General features: G+C 57.7%; 1 protein-coding gene across 9 annotated transcripts; it reads right to left on the bottom strand.

The window, feature by feature from the left end:
• Positions 1-301: 301 nt before the first annotated feature.
• Positions 302-8,336, bottom strand: P2RY6 (pyrimidinergic receptor P2Y6). Of its 9 annotated transcripts, none has more exons than XM_083816643.1 (4): positions 8,251-8,331; positions 4,872-4,976; positions 3,701-3,815; positions 302-2,380 (listed from the first exon to the last, which is right to left on the bottom strand). In XM_083816643.1, exon 4 carries the CDS (start codon positions 2,342-2,344, stop codon positions 1,358-1,360), a length of 987 nt encoding a protein of 328 aa, XP_083672769.1. In that variant the 5' UTR covers positions 2,345-2,380; positions 3,701-3,815; positions 4,872-4,976; positions 8,251-8,331; the 3' UTR covers positions 302-1,357. The 9 variants fall into 9 exon arrangements, with proteins under 9 accessions (XP_083672769.1, XP_083672771.1, XP_083672774.1 ...); XM_083816645.1 differs by lacking the exon at positions 8,251-8,331 and adding an exon at positions 8,094-8,223; XM_083816648.1 differs by lacking the exon at positions 3,701-3,815.
• Positions 8,337-22,188: the final 13,852 nt, after the last annotated feature.

The raw sequence follows: 22,188 nt of genomic DNA, 5'->3' as shown, positions 1-22,188 counted from the left end.
CCCCTGCTTCCTGCACCCCAACCTCAACCCTACATAGGGTTCTCCCCAAGATAAAGCAAGGGACCGTCCACCCTAGGTGCTGGTGGGTTTATTTGGGGCTGGTTCTACCCTTCAGCCCTCCCTGAATTCAGGTGTGTCCGGATGCGGCCACGGGTTTGCGGTGAGCGAGCTGGGATTAACGGGGTGCTCAGCCGTGTGGCTTTGTGCAAGCAGCCGGGCTGGAGGGCTGCTAATCCCCAAAATTTGAAGCAAATTGCTTAAATCAACTTAGACGCGATTATCGCACAGACACACCTGTGAGTATGGGTTTGCAAAGTGTATTTGGGGTGGGGTGGCTCCGTGCACAATGTTCCCCCACTCGGATGCGTGTACATATGGTACATAGCATGTGCAGATCCTTGTGGACATATACATAGGGGCAGGTTCAGTCTATACATCCTATAAGGTAGGGGACTGGCAAAGCAGTTAGAGCCACAGTGCCCAGCCTCTTTGGTGGCCCTGGGTCGGCTGGGATCCTCATGTGGGTAAGGTGCAATCCTACAAAACGTGATGATTTGGTTCATTCAGCAGGCTCAGCGTTGAAGTCCGGTGTCACCCAGGTGCTCGGTGGCAGTGGCAGGGGTCTCCCCGTTCCTGGCATAGTGTCTGGGTGGGAAATATGACATCGGTGTCCTGGTTCCTCTCACTGCCCCTCGCCAGCTCCCTGTCTGGCCAGGGTTGCCCTCTCACCCTTTTGCAGCACCAGTGGCACCAGTGGACCCATGTCTTTTACTGGTCTGGTTCCATTCTGGGATAGGCCAGTATTACCCCAAAATGTCCATGACACCCATCTGTTCCTCTCCTGGGTCCACAGAAGTGCCGGGGATGGTTTGTGGGGGATATTGGTGGTCAGGACCCCAAAACTGCCCCACGGTCTCGGTGGCGGAGCACAGAGCCATGTTCCCAAGGTAAGTACAAGCCAAAAAATCCTCCCCAGATGAGGGGAAGCTTTAAACATCTTTTGGGGGCAGAAATCCCCCCCAAGCAGCCCACCTGGATGGCCCCATCCCTTCTCCCCATGCTCCCACTGCCTCCTCCGTGGTCCCCCTAGTGGTTTTTATTGCTTCGGTGCTTCAGCCTCCACCAAAAGGTGGCACAAAGCAGCTAAAAAACAGGATGGCATCGAGCAACCGGTGGAGGGCAACCCTCGGAGAGCGGGGACACCTCGTTGCAACCGCTGTGGGCTGGAGATGGGCTGGAAGCAAGCGCTGGAAGCTCAGGAGATGTCCCCAAGCGCGTCCCCGTCTCCACGCTACGCAGCTTCGAGCCAAAAGTGCTCTGTCCCTGGCTCCGGTGACACTGAGGTGGCCTCATCTACCTAGGAGCCATAGGTGACGCAGTGGTCGTGCCGCCACTTGGAGCTCATCTTGTCGAGGAGGTAGCGGGTGCTCTCACGAAACTTGCGTTGGGTGAAGTAGAAGAGGATGGGGTCGAGGACGCTGTTCATGCTGGCGAAGGGGCGCGTGCACTTGTAGGCGATGGCGAATGCCTCCAGGGCTGGGCAGGGCAGGCTGGGCGAGGAGCGGACGATCAGGTAGATGGTCTTGGTGAGGTGGAAGGGGAAGAAGCTGATGGAGAAGACGATGACGACGATGACGATCATGCGCACGGCCTTGTCCTTCTTCTTGTGTACCGCCAGACCGATCAGCTCGTCCCTCTGGCACAGGATGCGGGCCATGCTGCAGTAGCACGCCAGGATGGCCACGAAGGGCAGCAGGAAGCCGGTGACGGTGAGCGTGATGCCGTAGGGGAAGTAGGCGGCAGAGAGGTCCGGGGGGCTCAGGTCGTAGCAGACGGTGCGGTTCCTCTGCGTGCCAGTGGAGGCGAAGACGAAGGTGGGCAGGCACTGGGCGACCACGACGGACCACACGGCGGCGCACACCAGCCACGTCAGCTTCTTGCCCTTCTTCTTGTGCCACGAGGCCAAGGGGTGGCAGATGCCCAGGTAGCGCTGGACGCTGATGCAGGTGAGGAAGAGGATGCTGCCGTGCAGGTTGGTGTAGAACTGGAAGCGGATGAATTTGCAGGTGAAGTCCCCGAAGGGCCAGTAGTCCTTCTGGGTGTAGTTGTAGATGAGGAGAGGGAGGGAGCAGACGTAGAGCAGGTCGGCCGTGGCCAGGTTGAGCATGTAGATCATGGTGCGGGTCAGTGCCTTGCGGGCCAGCCAGATCTGCCCGATGACGACGGCGTTGAGGGGCAGCCCCAGCAGGAACACCACCGAGTAGACCAGGGGCAGCAGCACCTGCTTGAACTCCTCGTGGAAGGTGCACGAGTTCCTCCCGGCTGTGACGTTGGCCATGGTCATGGTCCCCTCTTCACCAGCGTGGCCCCTTGGCAGCACCTGCGAATGACAAAGGGGACACTTGGTGGCTTGGCCATGGGGTGACACACCCAGGATGAACCCAGATCAGTGCATGCAACCCCATAGCCCCAGCCTTCCTCATCATGGATTTGGGGGTCTGTTGGGTGGAAAGAGCAGCACTGTGCGGGGTGGTGGCCCCTTGGGGACAGCGCGGTGGCCACCACCACCACCACCACCCCCTGGTGCTGGCACTTTGCACAAGGCCAAGCTGCTCTTATGCCGGATGGGCAGAGCTGCTAAAGATGAAATTGCAGCAGAGCCTTTAGCGATGCAGAGAGCTCAGCCCTTGTCCCTGGTCCTCTGCAGGGGGTGCCAAAACCCTACAGCGAGCCACCCGTTTTGGGAACCGCCACCAGTGCCGAGGGAAGCTCAGATGTTTCATGGGTGCTTTCATAGGGGAATGGAGAGCAGCAGCTCCCTGGTTCTGGAGATTTTGGGTCTTGGGGGTGACATCAGCCCATCCACGTGGCCTCTGGGCTGCTGGGGAAGAGGTCACCCACTCCGTTATGGGGCTGGGAAGCTGTGTCCCTGAGCCAGAGGGTGCAACTGGAGCCCGCTCTACCGGGAGAGCGGGTTGCAAGCGGGCAGTGAAAGGACGAGGAAATAAAACCCAACAAAAGGCAGCAATCACTGCAAAACCGCAGCGGCCCTGTCCCCCACCCTGCCACCGCCACCCCGCCCATGTCTCTTCTCCAGGGCCCTCGCCTGGCACCCATGGGTGCTGAGCACGCTCGAGGTGGTTGAAGCGCCTGTGGCCGCGGCGTGCAGAGCTGCTTCTCCTGCCTCTCTCAGTTCCTCCCCGTCACCCTCGTCCTGCAGACCTGTCTGCGACCTCGGCACCCACTTCCCCTCTTCATGACCCTTCCGGGCTGGGGGTGCCGCCCTCTGGCTGTGCGGGAACCGGAGGGAAACTGAGGCAGGGAGGCGGGGGTTGGGCTCCCTTGTTTTGGGGGGGCACCAGGCTGGAGCATCAGCTCCCCTGCTGCCATGGACCCCCTGTGTCCCCCCCATACCCCACTGTGCCCCCCTGGTACACACTGTCTGGTCCCAGCACTGCCACCCCCAACACCCCCCCGGGGCTGTGACCTGCTCTGTCTCCTGTCCCCTGCACCCCGAGCCTCCCTGCTGCAGCGCGGGGTCACGGCACCCCCCTGCCCTCCCCCGGGAGCCCAGGTGGAGCAGCACCCACCGCTGGAGCCTCGGCCATCCCACAGCTCATGGGATCACTGCTGGGAAAAGGGGGACAAGGTGGCCTGTGAGGTGCTGGGGGTGGGGGTGGGGGACCCCAGCGTGGCTTACCCGCTGGGGTGCCCGGTGTGCTGGGAGCTGCCGCCCGGTCCGGGTCCTGGGTGCGTCTGCAGCCCCGGGTGTTGTGCAACGCTTCCCCTTCCTGCCCCGACGCAGCACCCCGGTGCTGGATGGGGAACAGAAACCGGGGTGGCAGGGTGGGCACGGCGCTGAACAGCAGGGTGGGCGCAGCATGGCATGGCACGGCACGGCAGGGTGGGCACGCACGGCACCGCATGGCACCCACAGCACGCACACGTGCCCACGCAGACACACGGACCCCAAAACACGTGTGTACACCCCCAGCACACACGGGGGGGGACATGTGCTCACCCACCCACACCTACATGTATGCACGCTGCCTATGCACACTTGTACGCCCGCCTGACAGACCTCTATGTACACATGTGGACACATGTGCACCCCTTACACACATGCACACACCCCCTACACATGTAGGGACACCCCGTACACACACACCCCATACCCCCCATACCCTAAAAACTCAGCGCCTGGCCACCCAGTGACATTTGAGAAATGCCACCGGGGCAGGGAGATGCGCCCCAGACACAGCCTGGCTGGGGACGTGACAATGGTGCCATGGCACCATGAGCACCCATGGGTGCCCCAGGCCACCTGGGTGGGTTTTGAGGCTGGGATATAGGGCTGGGAGCGAAAGAAGAATAACGGGAAAGGGCAGAGGCTGGGATGGGGCAGCTCCAGCTGCCACCTGTGCCACCTGTGGCCACCGAGCTGGGACGGTCACCAACACATTCCCCTGGGTGCTTAGCGGGACGTGCTCAGTGCCAGCACCCTGCCTGCCCAGGGAGGTGCGATTGGCAGAGCACCTTGCCCTCTTTACCAGATTTTTCCCCCAAAATATCCCTCCCAGGTGGTGCAAATCGCAGCTGTGAGCACTGTGAGCACAACCTTTCGATTAGGCACCAGAGAAGCCCCCCCCAGCTGCCCAGAACCCCCCATTCGCACCCTGCCACCTCCCAGCTTCCAGCTTTTGAACAAAACCGCAGCAGACGCTTGCTCTCTTCCACCTCCTCCACCCTCTTCCATCGGTGGCTGATAACACCAGGCGTTCGCCGGCCAATTTTCAGCTCCGTTCCCGCACCCCCACTGCCCTCGCCCTCTCCTCCTCCCTCCCCAAAATCCACCTTTTATATTTCTAAACCTGGCTCAACCGTGAGCGGAGCAAATCCGTTTGCCTCCTCGAGTGCTGCGGCTGCTTCCCAAATGCCCCGCTGGATGCAGCGTGGGATCCTCGCAGGCTTCGCCGCTGAAATAAATAATATTTACGCTACTAAATACGCGCGTCCTTCCCCAAAATAATGCAGTGCCTACGTCTGTTCTTCTCCCTTTCAAAGCAGGAAGAAGTCGCTGTGCCCGGCACGTGCACACTGAGCTTGTTCCTTCTTTTCAGACCTAAATTTGTCCCCACTCTTACAGAGGAATTGGATGTTCCCCCTTGCTCTTTTCCAAGCAGCTCGCTGCTTTCTCAAGAAAGGCCACGGATGCAGGCGAAACCCCTGTGGCACGGTGCTGGCCCATGCTCTGGGCTCGTGGCGAGGGACGATGTGACAAGGGTCGGGGTTTGTCCTTCCCAGCACGACGGGTGGCCCCGGGCGGGACGTGGCCGTTCCCGGATCCGTCCCTCCTCTCCCTGATCTCTCCGGGAAGCGTTCCCAAGAACAAAGCAGGTAGGACACGAACGTTTCGTTGGGTTTTTCATGAAATGGGAGGCACGATCATTGAAAAGAGTCCCTTCTGCCCCAAAAACCACTCGAGGTAGAACCGGCACCCTGCTCCAGGAGGGGGGCTTTGCTCAGCGTTTTGCCCTCTTGAGCAGATTTTGCCCCCAAACCACCTCTCCCAGGAGCGTGTGCGAGAGGATGCTGAGGGACGTGACCAAGGCTACATGCACGGTCAGTGGCAGAGCGCTCCCATCCTGAAACGAGCAGCACCGAAAGCACCATGGGCAGCCAAAAACCAACCCGAAAACGGGCTGACACCACGGTGACGGGCACGGGGCAAAACCCCGTGCCGGTAGTGGGGAAGGGGCCGCCCCGTGCCGGGTGGGGGCTCTGCAGGGTGGAATCTGTCACCGGGGGGGGGAGGGGGGGGAACAGAGGGGAGCAGCACGCGGGGAGGGCAGGGAAGGGAAGGAGAAGTGGGGTGCTCTGCGGGCAGACAGGGAAAAAAGGGGGGGGGAGGCAACTGGGGAGGCTTCTGGCTTTGTGCTGCTGTGGAAGCGAAAGCGGCGGCTCAGCAGATTCGCAGCCCTGGATGGCCAGACCTGGGTGATGGGGAAATCTCCCATTATTGATTCCCGGAGGTGTTAGGATACCGACGAGGCCAGTTTGGGTTTTGGGGGCACGGCTGGGTGCTCACCCCATGTGCACCCCGGTGTCCTCAGGCACCTCCCTTCTCCCTCCTGCCCGTGCCTCGGTGCCCCAGCTGCGAAATAAACCCAGAGACAGCTCCGGGCTCAAAACCTGCTGGGGTAACTTCCACTCACACCACACCTTTTGCAATATAAGAGGAAATCAGGGGAATCGGGGGCAGAATTGCCTCTGGCACCCCTTGCTGGCAGCGTTTCCTCGAGACATCCCAGTGTCGTTACAAACCCCATTTGGGAAAGCTCCGGAGAGCATCCCACGGGTGGCAGGACAGGATTAGGGACACGAGGGGATCACACAGGTTCGGCGTGGCCACGATCACCCCTTGCTCCCCGCACCCCTTTTCCCTGAGTGGGGAGGGAGAAGCCCCCCTTGGAGAGACTCTCTGGGCAAGCCAGCTCTCCCCGTGCACAAGGCGCATTTGCAAACCCATTTGCATGAAACACAACAAATCTGCGCTGCCAGAGAGGGCTCCGGGGAAGGGATTAAGCAAAGCAGGTTTGCGAGGTGATATGGGAAGGGGAAAACACGTAGCTCGGGGCTGCGCGGCCAGCCAGCCTTCCTGCTCAGGAAAACAACCCCACGCCTCCAGTGGGCTTTTTTTTTTTTTCGGGTCCTCCCTCCTGCAGCCCCCACGGAGCAGGATTAGGGGACAAGGAGCACGAACGGGACGTGTTGGGACAGGGACGGGGCAGCTCACAGCCCCTGGCTGGGTGTAGGGTTTGTACAAACCCGCAGGTATTTACCCACAAAGGGATATTTACACCCTGATGCTCCCCCACATCCCCACACACGTGTAAACGGACATATACAAGCTTATATACCTCTGTGCATGTGCATACCTCTATACTTATCCATACAAACATATAGGTGGGTCTATAAGTCCGTAAATATGGGACTCACCCCAGCCCCCCTTGTATTTACAGCTCGATTTAAGCTTCCGAACCCGTTTATACCTCTGTCCATACAGATGTAGAGCTGTACGTACCCGTGTCTCTCCATACAGATGCGCAGCTCTACGTACACGCACACATAAAGGCAGCAGCCGGGCTCCCAGCACCCCCCAGCTGGTTTTAGGGCAGATTTTAGGATGCTCCGCATGCATCCCCGGGGACCCCAAGCACGTCCCCGATTGCCCGTGCCGTGGGAGCAGAGGGTTTGGGGAGTATCGGGGCGAACCCGTCCCACTGAGCTTCACCCCTGGTTTTGGGACGGTGGAGAGTTTTTCAGCCCTGCTCTGCAGCACCAGCTGCTCGACCTCCCCGAAATGCCTGAAACCCCCTGCCATATCCACCTGGGGACTTGGCAGCCGCCGGCGAGGCAGACACGTCCCTGCTCAGCCGGATCCCTGAGACGGGATGGAAAGAGAGGGGTGCCCGTTTTAGGGAAAACACCCCCAGCTCCCTGATCGGGGCTGTAGGGGGGAGCCGGGGAGATCCCAAGACCCCAACCTGGGCTGTTGGGGGGAGCTGCAGAGACCCCCAAGACCCCGACCTGGGCTGTTGGGGGGTGCTGGGGAGACCCCAAGACCTCGACCTGGGCTGTTGGGGGGAGCTGGGGAGACCCCAAGACCCCGACCTGGGCTGCTGGGGGGAGCTGGGGAGACCCCAAGACCCCGACCTGGGCTGTAGGGGGGAGCCAGGGAGACTCCAAGACCCCGACCTGGGCTGTTGGTGGGAGCCGGGGAGACCCCAAGACCCCAGCCCACTCCCGGTGGATGACAGATGCTGGGGCTGGCCATATGGTGGGCATGGGGCTGGGGGGCAAAAACCAGCTGTGATCCCCCCCTCCCAGGTCCCAAAAAGAGCCCTGAGCCCCCTCCTGAGGGACCTCAGACACCCTTGGGGTGCCCAGCACCCTGCTTCCCCCCCCCCCGGCACAGCCCCAGTGCGGCTGGCTGCGTGCCCGCTGTCACCCCAAAAAGCAGCAGGGGAGACCCAGGGCCAAATCCTTCCCCCGGTCCCGCTCCCACCCTGACCAGTTCACCCCGATCCTACCCGGATCCCTCTGCCCGGGTCGGGTTTGCTCCCGCCCGGTTTGGGCTGGGTTTGTCCCGGTTCAACCCGAGCCTGCCCGCTCCTGCGTGCCCCCGCCGGGCCTCATCCTGCCCGGCTCGGCTCGGCTCGGCCCGGTTCGGTTCTGCTGAGCACTTACCGGCAGCCGGGATGCTCCGGGGGTGGCGGCGGCGGTGGCGGTGCTGGGAGCCCCGGGGCGGCCCCGCTGCTGCCCGCCGGGCCCCGCTCCGCCCCGCTCCGCCCCGCTCCGCCCCGCTCCGCACCATCCGGCACCTGCGGGGGGACGGGGCAGGGCGAAAGGGGGACGGCTGGGAAGGGGGGGGGGACAGCTGGGTGGTGGGACAGCTGGGTGGGGGCACAGCTGGATGGGGTGCACAGCTGGATGGGGAAACAGCTGGGTGGGGAAACAGCTGGGTGGGGAAACAGTTGGGTGGGGAAACAGCTGGATGGGGTGCACAGCTGGATGGGGACACAGCTGGATGGGGGCCACAGCTGGATGGGGACCACAGCTGGATGGAAGAACAGCTGGAGGAGGACACAGCTGGAGGAGGACACAGCTGGATGGGGACACAGCTGGATGGGGACACAGCTGGATGGGGTGCACAGCTGGATGGGGTGCACAGCTGGATGGGTGCACAGCTGGATGGGGTGCACAGCTGGATGGGGAAACAGCTGGATGAGGACGTAGCGGGGGACAGCTGGATGGGGAAGGACAGTGGGATGGGGGCACAGCTGGATGGGAGGACAGCTGGATGGGGGGTGCACAGCTGGATGGGGGAACGGCTGGGTGAGGCCATAGACGGGTGGGGGAACAGCTGGATGGGTGTGCACAGCTGGATGGGGGGACAGCTGGGTGGGGGGACAGTCGGATGGGGGGGACAGTTGGGTGGGGGGACAGTTGGATGGGGAAGAACAGCAGGATGAGGACACAGCTGGACGGGGGCACAGCTTGATGGGGAGGCACAGCTGGATGGGAAAAACATCTGGATGGGTAGCACAGCTGGATGGGAAGCACAGCTGGAGAAGGTTCCCCATTGCCCCCATGCAAGTATCTGGGTCAAATGGGGTGTTGGGGTGCTCCTAAATCCCACCCCAAACGGAGTTTGCAGGGTGGGGGTTTCCTGCCCCGGCCAACAGCTGGATGACCCCATCCAACATCTGGATCTCCCCATCTGCACAGAGCCCGGCGGCGTGGAGAGCCCGTGGCGAGCAGCCAGGCATCGGGGACGGGTTCTCCCCACGGTGCCGGTGAGAGGGGCTGGGGTTGCGGCAGGGAGAGGAGCAGAGGAGGCGGCAGCACCTTCGCTACTCATTAACCAGGCCGTAAAGGCACCGCGCTTCCTGAGCAGGACTATTAAAGGGCAATAAGGAAAGGAGCCTGGGGCACGCGGCGGGTAGGAAAGAACCGATGCATAAAGAGCCCAAGGATGCTGGTACCCCGCGGGACGGTGGGCTCTGTGGGATCCTGCGCTCAGCCCAGTTTTACCCCCAAAATTACCCCCTTCCCTTCTTTTTATGGGGTTTCAAGGGGGTGGGTGGGAGGAAGGTGCCAGCCAGCATCGCCTGGGTCATGCAGCACGATGCAGGGAGCTCCCCAGCACTGCCTCATTGAGCTGTGCGCCCCCAAAGCAGCCCTGTTATGAGCTGTAGGGTTTGGGGCATGGGGTCTGGTTGTAGGATAGGGGATGGGGAGACAGAGCAAAGTGCCTGGGTCCTGCTGGCGCCTGCACGAGCACGGACAACGCGGGCTTTCATCGATCCTGGCGCTGCAGCGCTGCAGGGAGATGGGCTCTGGCAGGAGAAGCCGTGAATATTTGCAGCCACAGCCAGGCTGGAGCCATCTTCCCGGTCCCGGGGCTGCCCGCGCTGGCGGGGATGGCTCGGTGCCCTGCCGAAATTCCCATCCGCCGCGGGGAGCCGGAAACTGGGCGAAAAAGTGTCTGTCTGCGGAGCGGAGCAGAAAACACGCCTTGCGCAAACACGCCCGGCAGCATGCTGAGGAAGCCCCAGGTTTTTCCCTCTGGTGGGGGAGACGGGGCTGAGAACGGACACAGCTCACTCCTGCGATGGGCGGCAGCACCCATCCTGCCTCCGTCTGCGGGGCTGGGGAAGAAAAGCTGATGTCCTCGCTCCACGGTCGTCCTTGCAGGTCCCCAAGGTGAGCCCGGCCGTGGGGACACGCCGTAAATAGGGCGAGGAGTCTGAAAAACACCGAGAAGCAGCCGCTCCTGGCCGCCCGCCAGCCCCAGCCACCTCCGGCCACATCCACCCCATCCCTGCAGCACCTGGGATAAACAGGAGCCCCAAACCCCAACAGTTTGGGGGCTGAGAAGGGATGAAAGAGGGAAATAGGTTTTTTTTCACCCTAATTTCAGCTGCTCGGTTGGGTGAACCGTGAGGCTGCACGCCCGCAGACACGATTATTATTATTTTTTGCTTGCAAAACCAGAGGGTTCCTGGCTGATTCGGATGTCGGTCGACAAGTTACGTGGGGTTTTTGGCCGCGCTTTGGGTAATCAAAAGAAATTTCCTCTTGGAGATGTCATTGCTGATTACAGACACGCGGACGCCTCTGGATGGGACCTGGATTCTTGCAAACGCCGCCGGGCCCGGGGTGAAGCGAAGGCTCACGGCCTCCGAGCCTCGTCCCCGGGCTCCCCTTCCCTCTGCCTCCACGAGCACCGGTGTTTTGGGGCCGGGCTGGATTAAGGGAAACGAGCATTTTCGAGCCAGGCATCCAAGTGCCGTCATTTTAACAGCTTTTTATAACGCAGACACAAGGGAGAGGAAGCTGTCTGGGGGAATTAACCGGGGAAAGTGAGCGGGTTCCTCTCTGCCCGTCACCAATCGAATTAACCCCTGGCAGAACGGCCTGGCACGGTGGCTGGATTCGGCCTCACGAGACTTTTGGGGCCGCCTGGTGTCTGCTCCTCCGGCTGGATGCTCCCAGTAATCCCATTAGTGGTGCCATTTATGCTTTCCTCGCCCAGGGATGGACCAGGCACCGGGGGCTTGCACCCGCCCTGGCACAGCCACCACGGGCATGGGACATCCCCACGGGGGGTACCAGGGTGTCCCCATCCCAGCCGTGCTGGGGACGAGGACCAGGTGCCCCCATCCTGCCTCCGGCTCCTCCAGCTCGCCCAACCGGAGGTGGCTGGCGCGAAAAATCTCATTACGCCGAGCTATTTGCAACGGAAATGAGGCCGGTTCCTCGGTGCCCTTTTCCTGACAGTGCCAGCCTGCCAGGTGGCCGGCCTGGCCGAGCTTGCTAATGACGAGGCGATGTTTGATCTCTTTTTTTCTCTTTTTTTTTTAACCATCTTCCAGCAAATTCTTCCCCGGGCAGCGCAGAGCAGAGATTTGCAGCCATACGGACACCCCAAATCCCAGTGGGAGCTGCCTGCATTTGGGCAGCGCGAGGCCCCAGATGCCATTTTTTTGGGCAGGGAAGGCTTTTGGTGGAGAAGATCCCATCCCCTGAGGGGTCCCAGGGCCATATTTTGGGGGATCCAGCCCCAGCTCCCCGCCGGGGGGTGCTGAGATCCCTGCAGCAGCCTCGAGCCCGACGCACCCGCTCCTCCAGGTAGTCCTCCCACTCCTCCGTGGGAGCCTGGCAACCTCGCCTTTCCTGGGAATTTGGACAAAAAAGCGTCGATTTGGCTCCTGACGTACAAGGACCTGCCGTTCCTATGCCTCAGCATTTCTCAAGAATTTCTCAGCCCGCTTTCCTCCCCAGCCTGCCTTCCTAAAGCCCCGTGGACGTCAGCAGGGCAGGAAGGGGGAGCTGAGCCTCTCCTCGCCCAGTGCAACGATGATGATGAAGACTTCATCTTCACAGGCTTCCTTTCCTTTCCCGAGCACACCCGGACGTGTCTTGGAGACTCAGGGTCACTTCCATTTCGCTTTTCCTCGCTCCGCAGCCCTAAAGGAGCTGAGCGGGGCGCGGCGGGCTTCGTGTCTCCCGTTTCACCCAGGAGTTCAGGAGATGGAAGGTGCTGGGTGCCTGGGGGGCAGCCTGGGTGCAGGACACCTCACTTGGAAGGTGGCTTTTGCCACCTTATTGTCACAGATAATCGCTCTTTGTCCCTCTAAGGACAGAGCTGGGGTCGTGTGGCGCTTTTGGCTCGCCGCCTCCGGGCTTCTCTGCTTTCCGGACCGCGTCCGCGGGGAAAGATCAGGAAGGCAAAGCACACGAGACCCGCGGATACCTCCACCGTTTCCCATCTGGGAAAGACTTAAAATAACTTCCCCTCTACTTGTTGCTGTTTCCTCGATCACTTGTTTGCTTTGGCTGGCGGGCCAGAGGCAGACATCCAGCTGCTGACCTCTCTCCGGGCAGCGGGTTTTGGAGACGCCAGCCCTTGGGTGCCACCGTGCCACCAGGGCTTGGGCAACCCAAACACCTCCAAGCACATCTGTTGGGCAAAACTAGCTGGGTTTAGGTTGAAAACAGGCATTTCAGGTATGGACCGCCATGATGGGCTCTGTGATTATGGCCCAAGACTGTAACCAAAGCCTCCCAGCGTGCCCCGATGTGCTGCCCAGGTTGCCACCCTCCTGGGGTCACCCAGTGCTTGGGTCTTAGGGAAGGGGTTGGCCAGGTTGTGGGGACAGCCAGATGAGCTGAGCTGCTTTCCCAGCAATTAGTCTGATTAGTGTTAATCAAAAGGCATCGTTTGAGTTTCCTCCTGGCTCTGATGAAGCATGCGAGGGTGAGAACAGGGCAGGATGCTCCCCCAGGTCTCCAGGAGCCCTACAGCTCTGCCGAGAGCCCCAAGCACTTCATTGCAATGATGATGCTCAAATTCCACAACAATATGCAAAAGAACAAGCTTTAAAACACAACAGGCAAAGCACTTTTAATTCCCACACTGCAGATTGAATGCTCTGCATTTGAACAGGGAGATTTTTCTTTGCCAGGGCGCTTGGCAAGGGCGGCCCTCCACCAGCGCTCCTCCGTCCTGCAGACGGGACCACCCGGCTTCCTAAGCCCAAGAAATGCTCAGCACGATGCTCCTGCTGCCTTGGCAGCTCCCGGTGCCTCCTTGGGGCAGCGCCAGCTGGGGACCCTCGGGGCACCCAAATACCAGCCAGGCACGGGGTATCTCAACCCAAAGCTTTCCATGGGGGTGATTCGGGTGCTGCTGCGGAGCCCCTCTGGGGGCTTCATCTCCCTAAGGGACACCCTGGCAGAGCAGCGAGGGGCAGGCAGGGGAAGAGCCCATTGCAAAGGGGACCAAACTGGACGTTTCTTTTGTTTTAGGAATGGAAACGAGGAAAACATCTGTTTCGTGTCCAGCATCACCAAAGGGGCGCCCTGCGCAGGGCAGCCCACGCGTGCGCGCTTCTCCCTTTCAGTTCTGCTTTATGGAAAAGCACAGCATGCCCCGTCACGCGGGGCGAAACGGGAAGCCCAGTCCCAAGGGGGGGCTTTTTAATTCCAGAAGCTGACTCTTTCTTCTAGGAAAGCAATTGTGATTTTCTGGAAAAGGGGCAGAATGACAGAAATGAGACAGGTTTTAGGAACAAGCTTTCCCCTTCTGTCAGCTGCAGGTGGGCAGACTCGGTGCACACAATCAGGCAATTAAACTGAACGCAATTTTATCATTTTATAGGAAAATTTTGGGGATAATCCTGATGCCAACACACTGATTCATGGATACCAGGTTATTCTGTGCTGGCTGATGGGCAGGGACCAAACCACTTTCCAGGATGGACTCAATTTTTGGAGGCACACGTTTCCTGCTCAGCAGCGCTCAGAGCAGCATCGGCCTTGGCAGCATCTTCCAAACAAACCTCGGAGCAGTGCCGGTGCCCAGACATTTTGTACAAACACGGAGGTGAAACTATAACAAGGGAAACACAGTCCTGGGGGGTCCCAGCCATCAGCTGTCAGGGTTGGGCAGCCCAGGCACCGTTGCTGCTCCTTCCCTCTCATCGTGGGGGTTTGCGAGGCTGGGCTTGGGTCCCACCTGGGCTTGGGTGCTGTGGGGAGGAAGGTGGTGTTTGGGGGCATGAGGGGGGGTTGGCCAGGCTTGGGGAGATGTGCTCGGCTGATGTGGAGTTCCCTGGAGGATTTAAGAGCATCCTGGCTAAAGCCCTGATGCGCCCATCACTGCTGGCAGGGGGAAGGATGGATCAGGGATGTCCTGAGCCCCATCCAGCCTGGCCTGATGAGCCCGTGCCCATGCTGACAGCCCAGATTTAGGGAGCAAACTCTAAAATCAAAGGAGCAGAAGTGAAGAAAGACCCCTGGGTTAGCCCTTGTTGTCCCACGGCAGACAGCCACGACCGGATGGAGGTGGGCTGCAGACTGCAGTGGGCTAGGAGGAGGTGAATCCAGCTGCTCACTGCTCACTTGGCCTGGGCTCTATGGCTCTGAGATGGGTTCTGGACATTGGGTCAGGCTCAAAACACTTGCAAAAATATTCTATCACCCACTCAGAGCCAGAAGTATCACTGTGCTACTCCCCATCAGGGTTATGGCTGGATGCAATGTCAAGCTGCAGGCGGAAGGGCCAACATAGCCTTGCCTGGTGGATCCCAGTGTCCACACGGGACAGGAGCAGTCCGTGCCTCAGTTTCCCCAGCTGCACACAGGGGTGAATGCCCAGTTTCCAGCAAACACCTAGAAAATGCACCAGGGCCCTCTAAAGGAGGTCGCAGCCCCAGCTGCAGCTCCTGGACCCAGCCGCCCCCAGCCAGCCCCGTCCTGCCCAAGCCAAAAATGCCGAAGCAGGTCCGTCCCGTTCGGGATGTGTTGCACAAACAAGAAGGCAGCGAAATTCTCTGCATTGGCAGGGAGGGGGGGGGAGGAGGAGGGGAATTTGCCGGCAAACGAGATCAGCTTGTTCCCTGCGTGTGTCGGCAGGCAGCGCGGGCAGCAGTGGGTGGCCTGGCTCACGACGCCGCGCGCTGCACTTTCTGCAGGGCACCGGTCTCCCTGATGTCTGTAATTTTTCATCCTTCTTCCCCAAAATAGTTTTATTTATTTTATTAATTTCATCGCATTGCATTGAATTTTTATTTCCTTGCATTGCATTTCATTGCATTGCATTTCCTTGCATTGCATTTCCTTGCATTTACTTTCCTTGCGTTTAATTTCCTTGCATGGCACCTCATTGCACTGCATTTATTTGCCATGTGGGCACTGCCAGACAGCTTAGACCCACGGCCAGGCCCGTGGACAGACAGCCGTGAAGCACTTGAAACTCCTTCTGCAGGCTGCAAGCAGCTGGTGGCTGGGCTCCTGCCTTTCCGTGCATGTCTAACTGATCTCAGCAGGGTGGAAGCTGCTCTAACATAAACTTTAGGGATAAAACAGCCAGAAATAAGATCAACAGAAGGTCGTTTTCTTTCCAAGGGGGAATGGAAGAAAGCAGGGCAGCTGGTGCTGGTAAATCACAGCGATGACTCCGCTCCAGGGTACGGCTCCGTGGGCTGGACATACAATAGCAGGAAGCCATGCTGCTTTCAAGCAGGGATCGAGCAGCTGAGTGACACCGGCAGTGGTTATCTGTGACCAGGAGCTCTGAGGCAGTGAATTTGGATACAGATGGCTCCTCTCGCCCTGTTCGCGGTGCTATCGTGGGTCTCCCGTAGGTCACCGTCTCCCAACTGGGTCTGCAGCAGCCAGGATGTGGCAGGAAGATTGGCAAGGTTGCTTCTTACTGGCAGTGTGACAGCTGAAATGCACCGTGCTCTACGTGGTCATTATTGATCCAGTTTGGAATTGCTGGGAAGCCCCAGTGGGCTCCGGTGCTGGTGATCAGCTGTGGATGCCCCTTGCCCCAGGTCGCACTGTGCCCAAGCTAGAAATGACTCCAAATCTCTCATTTTACATCACTCTTCTTCCTCCCACACCCCCTTCCAGAAAATAAACAGTGGGGCTAGGGGAAGCACCTTCAGCATAAACAGAAAAAAACCTTGTGAAATAGGTTTAATTCAACATATCCAGTAACCCTGGGCTTTCCCGCTTCCTTCCTGTTATTATCTGACACCAGTCTCTATTCTTGGATGTTCAGAAACATGCATTCGAAGGGAAGCTGAACAATAACAAACAGGCTTAAAATAAAAACAGAAAATTAATGGGGACGGTGTACGAGAAGGTGACAGTATTTCCAGTAGGGTTGGAGGTGAATCTCCGGCACGGGGACGTGATTGCGCCGTGCTCCAGACCTTTTTTGCGTCACTGTCAGAGGAGAGGTAAGTGTGATGCTGGCTCCAAGACTGGTTGAGAACAGAGCAGCTGGTGGGCTTGGATGTGTTCGATCCAAGCTGGTCCATCTCAGTAGGGTGGCTGAAATATCACACGAGCAGTGGGGTCTTCTCCAAAATGTTTTGCGCTGGACTCCATCCCTGAGATGCATGGCTCTAAGTGGTCAACCTTCTCTTCCAGAGGCCAAGGACACAGGCTGCTACCAGGGGGCTACAATTAAGCATGACATTCATTAAATCTCTTTCTGCCCAGCACCTTGACTTATGTGTTTTATTGCAGACTTAATACAAAATGCTGGTTTTCTCCACTGGGTTAAGAGCAGGTGCAAATGCCTCTCGGCTAACCAAGACCTTTGGGCATGATGTACCGTGCGGTCTCCTCTCACTTTGGAGCTCCTGAACGTGTCTTTCTGCTCAGCCCCTGGGCGAGCTGCATCCCGTGAGGCTGATCTGTGGCTGCCTGTGTCTCCAAATGCCCCAATCCCTGGTATTTTGGGGGTACCATATGGTCCATGAGTCAACGCAACAATCACCCCTTTTGGTCATTCCCAGGCAGGTAGATCACAGCCTCCAGAGACAGCACCTGCCTCCATAGTGTTTGTGCGTGCACAATGGCCTTTTGTCTGCAAACAACCAGGACAACCCCAGGGCTTGGTCCCACCCTGCCAGCTGCCAGATGAGCTCCTCTGTTCGCTCTTCTCGCTCTTCCTTGCTCTGCCTTCCAGCAGACAAGCCCCGCTCCTCCCTCCTCTGCATGCCCATCTTTTCCCAGGAGTTATTACACATGAGAACAGCTCCTCTTTTATCAGAGATGTCACCAGCTTGCTCTGCATGGACAACTGTCCTGGTGTGTGCAGACTGGCTGATTTCTTTGGGCATCTTCCAAGCAGATGTCTCCAGTGGGCTGAGTTCCTCCCTTGCATCCATGGCAAGTCCATGTAGGCACCATGCAGGGCTTGAGGAACTCAGCCATGTCCACTTAGGTCCTTGGACTGTCATGTAGGTCCTAGGACTGTCACGTAGGTCCTAGTAGGTCCTAGGACTGTGACATAAGTCCTAGGACTGTCACATATGTCCTAGGACTGTTGCTTGGCCAGAGGAAGACGTGCTCACACCAGCAGGCAATGTGAAACGTCTTGTTGGTGCGGCGGTGTTAGCACCAAACTGACTGGTTTCTCCTCTTCTGCCTTCTCCTCCTCCTCTGGCAGTTCACTGATTGGGATTACGAATTAACTTCCCTCTCAGAGATTCAATAGAGCAAGAACTGGTATATCAAACAAACAGTAAGCATCTTGTGACTCATGCTATGGCCTCGCTCCAAGGCAAGCACAAAAGCAGAGGCCTCAGACGAGCTTTGGGAATTTTTCAGCATTAAAATCCACGTGGTCCTGGAAAAGAGACCAGACGGGTCTCCCCTCTGAATTTCACTGGAACAAGTGAAGAACTTCTCCCTTTTTCCAGCCCAGGTGCCCATGACCTCCACCCCAAGCAGTGTGGAGCCAGCAGGACGTCCCAGCTGTGGTGGGATGCTGCTGAGAAGGAAAACCTAGGAGGTATGGGGTGCCACAGGGACACGGTGTCCCTCCTCTACATGCCATGCATCTTGTCTGCTTCTGCACAGGAGGATACAGCCCCATCCTGCAGGCTCCCAAGTCTATTTTTAAGTGAAATGAGTAAGAGTCAATTGTTCTTTTTTTGGTAGGAATGATTCAGGAAGTTTTAAATAGTAAAACTGTCCCTCCTAATCATTATTTCCCTCTTTACTCCTGCTCTAGGATGCCGGACGGTTTGTATACAGTTATTAAAATCTGTTTTGACATCTCTGGCTGAATATTTCCTTCTGGCGAGCTCCTCACACGTCTGTTTCCATTGAGATTCCCATACAAGGAGAGCAGGGAACCCAACCGCTTTCATCCCCCAGAGGCTGCCCAGAGCCCTCCCGCGTGTTGGGATGGGGCTCAGAGGGGTTGGGGGCACCCCAAGGCTCCAGCCGAGGTGGGTCCCTCTCTCTGCTGCTGCCAAGCAGGAGAAATGTCTCCCAAATTTGCCAGAGAAAGATCTGAAGGAAATGGAGAATCAGTAACAGAAAGGAGATCTCTGGTATCCTGGGCTCATTTTGGGTGGTGCCACACTCATCTTGGCTGGAGCTGGTGCTGCCGGAGGGGAGGAACCAACCAAAGCCTCTGTGCATGGACAAACCAGGAGGGGAAATCCCTTCTTAGACCCAATCCCATGCTCATAGCCATCATGATCTTCAGCACACCACCAACGCTCACCAACTGAGCCTTCAGGAGCCTTGGGCCATGTCCATGTCCTCATCTGTCCTATCTGCTCCCTCCTTGTCATCAGCCCCGCTCACCTGGGAGGGAAGAGATGAGCACCAGGGGCCTGAGGACACTAATTTGCTTTATTTGCCCTACCTGGCATCCCCTGGGGCCTTGTCCCACCCTGCCCATAGGCCCAGGACCCCCATTTCAGCTCATCCTAGAGCCGTAAGTCCCTGCCCTGGTGATGCTGTTGAAGTCCTGTTTGGCCATGGTTGCCCATGGCTTGGCCTTAGACCTGCCCCATCACCACGGTCTTGCCTGATGTTCAGGGCTGGGAGCTTCCCCTGGCTGTGCCCTTTTCAGGTCTACCCTACCCTACCTTTGGTGGGCTTGGTCCTGGCTGGAAATCCCCATTTTCGGCCAGCCCAAGGGTGCCCTGTGGCTCCCTGCCCTTTAGGAAGCCCTGACAAAAGGAAGGGGAGGTGATATGGAAGTGGTCATCGATGTCTACAAGTACTTGATGGGGTGGGAATAAAGGAAACAGAGCCAAACTCTTCCAAGTGGTGCCCATGGACAGGATGGGAGATGATGGACACCAGCTAAAACACACGAAATTCTGTTTAAACCTCAGAAAAGGATTTTGTTACTGTGAGGGTGGTCACGATCGCTCACTGAGGTTGTGGAGCCTCCATCCTTGGAGATGCCCCAAACCCAACTCAATGTGGTCCTGGGCTCCCTGATCCAGGTCACCCTGCCTGAGCATGTGGTGGGACCAGGTGGTCTCCAGAGGCCCCTGCCCACCCCAGCCATTGTGGAAGGCAAGGGAGGAGAGGACACCTTTAGGAAATAAAACCTGTCTGCTTGTGTGGGAAGGTGAGCACCTCTCCTTGCCCAGAAGATGACCAGGGAAGTCCTTGAAGTCACATTTTTGTGGTAACTGGGACGTGTCCTGGCTCTGTCTGCTCCTGTGCAAAGTGGAGGGGCTGCAACCAGGCACCTTGACAAACAAGAAAACAATTTTTCCTTTTATCCTTAATTCCTTCTTTCTGTGGTGGTTTCTAAACCATGTAAATAGTCTGTGTGTGCCCTTCTAATTAGCAGCCAGGAACGACGCAGTCCCCCACTGCCTTGGCTTTACAGACAGGAAAATCCCAGCCTGGGCTCTCCTGGCCCCAGGGATGATTGTATCCTTCCCACGGACTTGGTTTCGCTTTCTCTCTCTAAGAAACTGAATAAATGCCAGCACCTTGCTCTGCTTCGTGGGACCTGATCTGCAGCTTCAGGTCAGGCAGCGGCGGTCTTCTGGGAGCGTCTTCTCTGACCCTGGAGGCTCAGCTCAATCCCATCACTGACGTTCACCTGCTGAAACCAGCACAGATGAGCCCCTTCCTTCCAGGAGAGGATCCACGCTTTTCCAGGTGCTCTGCCATCCCAGTCACCTTAAATATGTTCTCCAGGATGTGGAAAACATCGGCTTCGAAGACGTCAAGAGAATTGGGTCCCTGGTCCCATAACCACGGTTCTCGAGAACACTCACTCAGAACATTTTGTACTCATAGAAGATGTGAGGTTGAGGATGAGGATGAGGATGAGGATGAGGATGATCACACGGAATCACAGAATCATCTAGGTTGGAAGAGACCTCCAAGATCACCTAGTCCAACCTCTGACCTAACACTAACAAGTCCTGAATGATGAGGATGAGGATGACAACGATGACAATAATGATGACGATGACGATGACGATGAGGATGAGGATAAGAATGACAACAAGAATGAGGATGACAGTGACGATGATGATGACGATGAGGATGATGATGAGGATGACGATGACAATGAGGATGAAGCTGGAAGTGGAGTGATGGGCATGATCCATGGACCATACACATGGAAATGCCTTGCTCTTGCTTTGCTTTAGGCATTTCCTCCCCAGACTACGGCACCTCCATGACTGCCGTTATTGATGGCAATTGTCCTTGCTTGGACCTGGGTAACCCTTGAATCTGGGGACTGGTGGCTTAGTTGAGCGCAAAGAACCAACATTGCTGCTGGTTTAGGGGAAAAATTAAAAAAAGTGAAATAAAGGGCTGGTGAGGCACTGCTCGGTTAAGTGCAGGGTGCAGAGGGATTTGCTGGATGAAGGGCAGATAATTTCTGCCCCACTTTCTGCAGGGAAGGCTGCTCCGGGCAGGAGAGCTGGAGGCTGGGCTGCTCAGCAGTCGTGGCAGAGGGGCCCCATCCTGCTGTGGGATGTTGGAGCCAGCCCCAGGTCCGCACCCCCTGTGCTGCAGCATCGAGGTCGGCTTTCTCAGGGCCTTGAGCAGCTCTAATCAGCCTCTTCTTCAGCCCAAACAGCCCCGTTCCCACCACTGCCTGGCTCCAGGCTGTGCTTTGCCTCTCTGTCCGCTTTGCTCAGCACCCTGGGGGGCATCGGGCACCTCTCACCCACTGCAGATAAGCAAAGCAGCTGAGGCCATGGTATGACACTGCAGCCCTGCCTTGTCTTGTGCATGGGGGTGAAGGTCCCTCTGCACCCACAGCACCTCCCTGGGAAAAAAAATGGGTAAAAAAATGGGTAAAACCCATTTACTGCCCCAAATCCTCCTTTTGTGCCACTGTGCTCATCCAGCCTGCAAAGCCAGCAGGCAGGGATGAGATGTGCTCCCAGTGTATGAGCACAAGGAGCGTGTTTGAATGGAGATAAGGGCTGGCATGGACACGGGAACCACGCCGAGATAAGGCGCTGGAGGACGGCCGTCAGGATGCAAAGCAAGGAAATGTTTCAGCTGCGACGGGGGCTGAGCGACCCTGGGCTGTGCCAGAGATAGGAGAGCTCGGGACGCTGCCAGCCTTGGGGGCACGGACGTGCCCTGCCCTTCTGGGACCAACAGTGTCCAAAATCACATCCCTTCAAATTATTTTGGCCCCTCTCCTGCTCCCCACAGCACCATGGTTGGATGCAACGTCAAGCTCAGGAAGGATTTTGTGTAGCTTATCCATTCTCCCAAAGCTGAGGCTTGCTTCAAAAGGAGCTCTTAATGCCACGAAGTGTATCAACCAGCAATTTCTAAATATTTGAGAACAAGGCAGATCATGCAGAGCTCTGCTGCCTACCTCTGAATTACAGCGATCTGCCAAGATCAGCAATTGTGCCTTGGAAATACTGCACGCACACACACACACAAAAGCATGAAAAGCCAAATATTTGTCCTTTCATGCTGCCCCAAGGAGGGATCCTCCAGCAGAAAGCGGAGCTGTCATGGCACAAAAATAGGGGGAAGGGGATGGGGAGGATGTGCCCTGGGAGGCTCTGTGGGGCTCTGGTCCCACTTTGCAGATGGGGAAGCGCTGGTTCCCAAGGTTTTGGCTTTCTGGCCCCTGTAGGAATGTCTAGAAAATGTGGGATAACCCTGGGACTGGAAGATAAATAGGAAGAACCTAATGACGGAGTATTTATGAGAAGCTCTTGCATTCCCAAAGGCATTCATACTTGATTTCGCAGAGTCCTGATGGTGGCTTTTCTAAGGAACTGTGATGCTTGTGTGCACATAGAAGTGTGTTTCTCTGGGATGAATCACTCTGAGCGCGTG

Source organism: Anser anser (assembly GCF_964211835.1).
Source record: "Anser anser genome assembly, chromosome: 1".
NCBI classification, from domain to species: domain Eukaryota; kingdom Metazoa; phylum Chordata; class Aves; order Anseriformes; family Anatidae; genus Anser; species Anser anser.
This window is presented reverse-complemented; position numbering and strand designations above follow the sequence as displayed.

Bases quoted from the DNA above. Each gene is read 5' to 3' on its own strand.
- P2RY6 (XM_083816642.1), bottom strand. From the start codon at position 7,384: ATGGCAGGGGGTTTCAGGCATTTCGGGGAGGTCGAGCAGCTGGTGCTG. The intron at 4,977-7,084 runs GTACGTACAGCT...TATTTATTTCAG, and splicing joins ATCTGTATGGAGAGACACGG to CGGCGAAGCCTGCGAGGATC. The intron at 2,381-4,871 runs GTTTAGAAATAT...TGTCATTCGCAG, and splicing joins TCCGCTCACGGTTGAGCCAG to GTGCTGCCAAGGGGCCACGC.